The sequence below is a fragment of the Bactrocera neohumeralis genome, chromosome 3, assembly GCF_024586455.1.
Source record: "Bactrocera neohumeralis isolate Rockhampton chromosome 3, APGP_CSIRO_Bneo_wtdbg2-racon-allhic-juicebox.fasta_v2, whole genome shotgun sequence".
Lineage (NCBI taxonomy): Eukaryota > Metazoa > Arthropoda > Insecta > Diptera > Tephritidae > Bactrocera > Bactrocera neohumeralis.
In genome coordinates this window covers 48698186-48706409 of record NC_065920.1, presented here as the reverse complement: position 1 = coordinate 48706409, position 8224 = coordinate 48698186, and the positions used below count along the sequence as shown (strand labels likewise).

The 8224-nt window shown below is 38.3% G+C and overlaps 1 protein-coding gene across 1 annotated transcript; it reads right to left on the bottom strand.

Annotated features, from left to right (window-relative positions):
* Nucleotides 1-2254: 2254 nt before the first annotated feature.
* Nucleotides 2255-7495, bottom strand: LOC126752623 (phenoloxidase-activating factor 2-like). The gene is made up of 3 exons (XM_050463560.1): nt 7364-7495; nt 3319-3643; nt 2255-3234 (listed from the first exon to the last, which is right to left on the bottom strand). The coding sequence occupies exons 1-3, from the start codon at nt 7375-7377 to the stop codon at nt 2374-2376; spliced, it is 1200 nt and encodes a 399-aa protein (XP_050319517.1). The 5' UTR covers nt 7378-7495; the 3' UTR covers nt 2255-2373.
* Between the last annotated feature and the right edge of the window lie 729 nt (nt 7496-8224).

The window sequence follows — 8224 nt, the reverse complement described above, 5'->3', positions numbered from 1 at the left end:
CTGGAATTACTTTCTCGTGGTAAAAAGATTTCTTATTTTCGACGTCGTGACGATGAAATAAAACCTTACTTTTCTGAAGGAGGTGATTTAGTCTATTGTAATAACGTTCGTGTAGTGATAAATTTATTAAATTTCGAATATAATCCAAGTCACTGGCGACTGTTTATTGACTCTTCAAAAACTAGTTTGAAAGCAGTGTTACTGCATAACAGAAACAAACTTCCTTCAGTGCCGATTGGTCACGGTTCTAATATGAAAGAGACTTACGAAAATATGAGATTTATACTTGAAAAAATTGAATACAGTAAACACGCTTGGAAAATTTGTGGTGATTTTAAAGTCATTGCACTTTTACTTGGACTACAGCTTGGTTATACGAAATTTTGCTGTTTTATTTGTGAATGGGACAGTAGAGACAGAAAAAGTCACTATACAAGGAAAGTGTGGCCCAACCGTGAATCACTAACTCCAGGCCATAAAAATGTTAAAAATGATCCTCTAGTGAACCCTGATGACATACTTTTACCACCGTTGCACATAAAGCTTGGCCTGATAAAAAATTTTGTAAAAGCTATGCCTAAAGATGGAGATGAATTTTTATATCTAAAAGAGAAATTCCCTAAACTCAGCGAGGCAAAAATCAAAGAGGGAATATTTGTAGGCCCACAAATACGGCAACTGATGAAGGATAACAGCTTTGAAGAAAAACTGAATGATCAGGAAAAACTCGCCTGGAAATGTTTTGTGAATGTTGTTCAAAATTTTCTAGGTAACCATAAAGCGGAAAATTACAAAGATATGCTGGACTCTCATCTGGATTTCTTTCTGGCAAATTTGGGTGCTGTGAGTGACGAACAAGGTGAGAGGTTCCATCAAGACATTTCCTTAATGGAAAAGCGTTATCAAGGCAAATGGAGTCCAGGAATGCTAGCAGACTATTGTTGGAGACTTAAAAGGGACCTACTGGAAGCCAAATATTCAAGAAAATCATAAGTATCTATTAGATATTAGGAAAATGTTTTGATGTCACAAGAAAACATGATGTGTACATTTTTTTTCATTGATATATTATTATTTGGTGGCCATAGTATATTCAAAATTTGATATAAATTTTCATGTGACAAAAAAAATTACAAATTTGTTGACCAATGGTATCTATCCTGGCAAGATCATCAAGTTGGGTCTTAAAGTTTCGTGCAATACCGCTATGGGCAAGCACCCAAATCAGTCTAATCGTGAAATAACTCGATGCTAGAATTAAGGAGTCTAGAATTCTTTTCACAAATCTTGAGCCAACAGTCAGCGAACTCAAGACTTACATATATCGCGGCGCTACTATCGTAGTGGATAGTAACCACTCTGATAGAGGCCGCGCTACGAAGCAGTAGTACTGCGCCTTTATGACTGTCATCTGCGCTTGGAGGATGCTGGAGTGGAAGCCAAAACTGGAGCTGATGAAATGTTCTCGACAGTTTACTACTCCACCAACCGGTAAGCTTTGATCCATCCGCAAAAATCACAATTTCTTTTCTCCAGCGAGTCTTTCCCTCCCATGCCTCCCTCGAAGGAATGTGATAAGTGCAGCGACAGCCAGGCTAAGCTCGGTGATCTACTAATACAAGTATTTTGGAATAAATTCAAAGTGCGGGAGGATTCCAGAGTGTTTAGGTTCGCAGTCATCTAAGTACCAAGTTTTCTGAGTCTGAGTGCAGCTGGTCGCGAACCATGGACGGCTATAGGCAGCTAGAGCCATAGTTGATGTGGTTCGTTTTTTGTGAGTGCAAACCTTATTAACCAACCAATATAACAATTTAAGTCTCTCTCATTCCCTTTATATCATATATGCATATAGGTTAAATATATGAGATTTTTTAACAGCTCCTAAATAACATATTGGCTTTACCCAATGCTTTCCTTGTGTAACAATAATTATTGTTCAATAGAGTAAATTTCACCTGTTGGACGGGAAATGGTGATTCAGCTGATCACCTCTAGTCTTTGCTTTGAAAAAGTGAGCTTGCACACGTAAGGCAAGAACTTGTAGAATTACAAAAGCTTTTTAGTGGTTAAGTGAGCTACGCGCTTAGCCAAATCACAAATCTCATTTTTGGTATTGCTTCCAAAGAGAAAGAGTACATTTATTTTACATAACATAATAGTAAAGCTGGGTTAAGTACCGTTGAGATACCTTACTATATTACGAATTCGTATTTACAAATAGTACCGTTCATATACTTGAATAAAACAAGAGATCTCTACAGAGTCGGTTTCTCAATTAATAGTATTAATAGTTTTTTTTTAAGTCTAATAACAGCTTAGCACTGATCTATAGTATATATGTAGGGCTTAGCAGATAATTCCTAAATATCCGTATTATGGCGTAAAAAACTTGGTGTCGATTCCCTTTGCCACCAGCTTTTCGATGATCCACTCGCGTAACTGCGCCACGTTCGCGTATACGCCGGGAATATTCTCCACTCCACATTCGATACCCCAAGAAACAACACCAGCTTGAAGATAACGTTCTGGATTATTCGGATCGGGGCATGATAATGGCGAACCGCCATCACCTTTACACGTGTCTTTACCCAGTTCACCGCCAGCGCACATGAAACTATTGTGTAGCTGAAAATATCGACTCAGCCGCGTTACACGCAATTGCGTTTGACATTTTGCATGCGGTATAACAGGCAACTCGATCTTCTTCAAAATATGCTGGTATGCACCGTGTTTACCAAACTTGTCCTGACCCCAACCGGTGGCAAAGCAACGCTTATTATCGAATATTGTGCCCGCTTCGGGCAAACAAATGGGTTGCACATTCGGTGCGAAAGTAAATGGTGTTTCCAAAATTAATAACGCGATATCGTTAAATATGGTGCTGCGACTAAAGGACTCATGAACTATGATTTCTGAAACTCGTGCATCTTGATGCATAAGCGGTTCCTGTGTGGTCTCCAAATCCCATTCGCCTGCACGGACCATTAACGGGGCGGTCTGTTTGTCCGAGAGACAATGAGCCGCTGTTAGAATGACGTTTGGTGCGATAATCGAGCCGCCACACTTGAAAACCTTCTGATTTCCAGTATTTGCATAAATCGCCACCATCCAGGGAAATTCTGCGAATTCTGCCTCGTTATTTTTAGCATCGGTAATTTTGAAAGATACGCCATTAAAATTGCGATAACCGCAAGTATTTCTTTGAGGCACATCCAGTGGTTTGGGCTCCTGTAACTGCAAAAGCACATAAGTTTTAAAATTTCGATGACTCTGCAGACGTGTCTATGCTATGTATATTACTATCAAATAGCTACTTACCTTATTGCTTACATCACAGCAGCTTTCCAAATAGGCGCATGGATTAGATCCGTCTATACGAAGATTGAGCATATCTATTCCATAAATATTGACCGTTCCATTTTCATTGCAGAGACTGCGTGGTACACATTCCTTGCCGAAGCCACAAATCTTAGCTGATGTATCTACTCTTGTTTCTGGTATAAGTTCTGTCGAATTGTCGTCAAATATGCGTCCTAATAACACATCAATGTTTGGTATTGATTGAGTTCGTACCGGCTTAAAAAAAATGCCTAGCAGGCATAGAACAGTAATCGTCAGCTGTAGAGACATGATTTTTGGTAAGCTGTAATATAAGAATCAAAGGAAATATTATTTATTTATTATTTGCACTAACAATAAAAATTAATCTCGCAAGGACAGTCAGTTACCATACTCGTCTGTCCTTGCGATGACTTGAGCACTATTGGAATATGTTGATGAAACGTGCCAAGAAACTTGAGACTTGTGTTCCCTGGTAGTATAAGAAGGCTGTTATTGTGGTGGATCGGACCATTGCCACGCCCACACAATTTTTTTAATTAAAAATCCTATAAATAACTATGTATGTCATAAATTAAGATAGAAGACAGTAATTTGGTGAAGGGAATTGCAGTAGGAAGGAGGTAGGTGTTAAAAAGTTTATATACGAGTCGAAACGGAAGGGCTTTATAGGAGCCTATGTCAAAATCCTATGTCTTAGGAAATACTTGATCTTTTTTTATTCTCTCACTTTACGATATAAAAACCTAGTTCATCGTGCCGCAATCGTAGGAGATTTTGCTGGACATTTTCCCAATAGGCATAAATGCTATAAGGCTAAAAATCTAATCGGAAGCATTTTGTCAAAGTTGTATGGAAGAAGGAGAGGTGAAAACATCCATGTACTTTCTCCTCCAGTGCCCAACCTTTGCAAGACTAAGGCCTAAACATCTCGGCAGTCATGCCTTCGGTAAACCAAAAGGCATAGCCGAAACTGACATTGGCCCCTCAACAAATTTTGTGATCGACTTTGACGATTTATGATGTACTTTATACCAGTTCTAGGCGTTCTAAGCTGCAAGCGAGCTCCTTATTATGACCAACCATTTAACCTAACCTAAAAATATATTTTTATACTTAAAAACGCCGATTCCAGTGAACTTATACTATGTTCAATGTGTACGCTACAGCTTTCTGCCTCTCGTTTCTTCCCTCGACAGTATGAATTTTTGTAGGCGAGGTAGTCCGCACCTCTGATAAGAATTCTACGCTTAAGTGATGGTGATAAGAGTCATATGTATGTATGGTATGTATAGTATATAGGAAATTCAAATACATAGGAAAAGTGCAATCGCACTCTCCAAATATATAATTAAGAGAAATAAGGAAGAGCCAAATATCTACCTTCCGCCTTTTTGCCTTTTAATTTCGCGGCTATGTATAAAGCGCTACAGAGCTCATATCTGGCAATACTATACTTGTACATCTTTGAAAGGTCTTGACATAACCTAAAAAACGATGCTATGCATGATTACTTTGGATATTGTGTTCAACAGTTATAGACGTTAAAGTTTTCCTTCGTTAAAGGTAAATCCGCTAGAGAAACGTTCCGTGAGATTAATGGTGTTTTGGAGGATGGTACTCTATCATTTCGAACTGCGGACGAATGGTTTCGACGATTCAGAGCGGGAGAAAACGACACCATGGATAAGCCAACCTGTGACGACGAATACCAATCAAAGCATGGAAAAATCGAGTTAGACCGGTATGTGGCATCTCGTGACATCGCCCAGAAGATGGAGTTAGTCACAAAACCATTTTGAAAGATCTGCAGAAAGCTGGATACACAAAAACGCTTGATGTTTGGGTGCCGCATGATTTGACGCAAAAAAACCTTCTGGACCGTATCAGCGCCTGCGATATGCTGCTGAAACGGAATGAACTCGACCCATTTTTGAAGCGGATGGTGATTGGCGACAAAAAATGGATCACATACGACAATATCAAGCGAAAACGGTCGTGGTCGAAGGCTGGTGAATCGTCCCAAACAGTGACCAAGCTGGTATTGATGGCCAGGATGGTTTTGCTCTGTGTTTGGTGGGATTGGAAGGGAATCATCCACTATGAGCTGCTCCCATATGGCTAGACGCTTAATTCTACCATCTACTGTAAACAACTGGACCGCTTCAAGCAGGGCGATCGACCAAAATTGGCCAACAGGAAGGCTGTAGTCTTCTACCAGGACAACGCCAGACCACACACTTCGTTGATGACTCGTCAGAAGCTACGGGAGCTCGGATGGGAGATTTTATCGCATCCACCATATAGCCCGGACATAACGTCAATTGGTTACCACCTATTCATTTACATGGCGAACGCCCTTGTTGGTGTAAAGTTGAACTCAAAAGAAGCTTGTGAAAAGTGGCTGTCCGAGTTCTTCGCAAATAAGGAGGGGGCTTCTACGAGGGGGGTATTATGAAGTTGCCGTCTAGATGGACACAGATTATCGAATTTTTGAACAAAATCCGTTCACTGTAAAACTTTTTATAAAGCATTGAATAAAGATCAAAAAAGCGGCAGGGAGATATTTGTAGGTCAAGGGAAATATTTATGTAATAAATAAGATGGTTCCGTAATTGTCTCAGAGATAGTTCAAACAACCAAGAATTGGTTGTGCACCAGTTTTACTCTAGCAGATAAAGCGCAATCCTAAAGATACTGTACAAGCAACACCGAAGACGATATTGCTACTGCGGAGCAGAGTATAAGAAATAGACCCGAGTGAGTTCATTCGCCGTCGCGCGCAACAACTGGATATGTGTCCATTCGCTTTGTGAAATATTTTATGGAATGTTCTTGGTTTGTCGCATTTGAAGTACTGATAACCCATAAATTGAGACGGCGATACGTTCTCAAAAAGTCACTGTTTGGTGTGCTCTGTTTACAGATTGAATCATTGGTCCATATTTCTTCAAAAATGAAGCCGGCCATAATTTTAAAGTGAATAGAGAACGCTGAAAAGCGATGATGAGTACCTTTTTCACGCCTGAATTGGAGGATATTGAAGTGGAGGACCTTTGATTCCAAGATCGTGCGATTCAGCACCGGTGGACTATTTATGGGTTGAGACGTTCGACGCCTTGGACGCCAAGACGAATTTCATGAAGCTCATCCAAAATTAGAAAACTATTGATGCTGTGCGCAAACTGATGTTGCACCATCGTTAAGTGCCCTATCATGAGATTGCGACAACTATAGGTAGTAGTGGCACCAGCATATATTCAATATTGGAAGAATATATGATTGTAGAAACATTTATTTCACGTTGAATTCCATAGAATTTGTCGATCGTTCAAAAACGGCTCTTGTCTATGGGTCGATAGAAATGTTAAAAAATGCGATAACGGTGCTTTAAAACACGTCTATGACAACGTGACAGTGTATGATTCATGTATTTAAACGTATGAGCTCGAGAGTAAACAGCAGTCGACTTTTTAGGCAGTTTTAAATGAGCCGAATCCAAGAAAAACTGTTCGCGCATGATGCACTTCCAAGCCAATGGTTGCTTGTTTTTTTTTTTATTTAAAAACTGGACAGCACGCAACCATACCATTAGAACAGCTCAGAACAGTAAATTCTGTGTAAATTCTTTGTTTGCCAGTTGTCTTTCAAGATTTCGGGAAAACCAACCACCGCAGACGGATCACTCATCACCACGACAATGCGAGCTCTGCTACATAATACTAAGCGATTTTCAATGATTAATATTTGTTTTTCTTTTCTAATCTCGCAATATAAAATGCAACCTACGCATGTGGTGTCATAATAAATTTTTAGAAATGCAAAATAATTATGCTCTTTTCAAGGTGCTGCAAAAGTAGAAAATATTCCGATTTAAACAGATTCAGTGTCTTCGAAGTATAACTTTTTACACAAATTTTATTTCCAATATTTTAATTTGATTCATCTGCACTTTTATACGCGAAAAAGTATATACAATACATTATTTACGCAGACATTTTATAGCAAAATCAATTCAACTCACTTAAGAATGCACATGTCACCGGCGTTTGTAACGAAGGCTGAGAACCTCGCGACTATTTACCAGAAGTTACACTGGCAGGCCAATGTCAGATTACTGCGTTTATATGCTTATCAATAGCGATGTTTCAATATCTACTAGGCAATGGCATCTCAGAGCGTACTGAAATATGCAGCTTGAAATACTAGTCTAGAGGCAAGTTTGAGTTGAAACTACATTCTACATTACATATTGAACTTTAACGCTGTTGAATGTAAATTACACTATAAAACAAATTTTTGCTTTATTATTGTAAATTTTTTTACCAAATTTACGAACTTTACATTTTTTCGAAGAAAATGTAAAAATTTAAACAAAATTTTTCGTTTTCGAACAATTTATGTTACATGTATGTATGTATGTAATGGTCTTATAGATTAATCGAAATTTCGAATTTAATTATTAAAATATTCCAGAAAAATTAGTAGCAAGTAAAAAAGTTTAACATCCATCTCCTTTTTAAAAGTTGATAGCACTGTAGAATAGATTTTTTTTTTAATAAAATTTTCGAAGTTTTGAATGAGAAATACTTAAAATATGTAACGGACTTAACACAATTTTGGAATAAATTTTTTTACTCATACAGGGTTCCCTACTTTTTTTTTAAGAAAAAACACAGAAACTTCAAATTTAATGAAAATGTTTATTATTATTCGAAAAAACATTCTTTGGCATTTATTTTTTGAAGGTTATTTCTTTCAAATGTTGGCCGCGGCTACGTCTCAGATGGTCCATACGTTGAGTCCATTTTTCGATGACTTGTTCGAGCATTTCGACTGGTAACTGGCGAATGACACGCGTCATCTTTTGCTCCAAGTCCTGAAT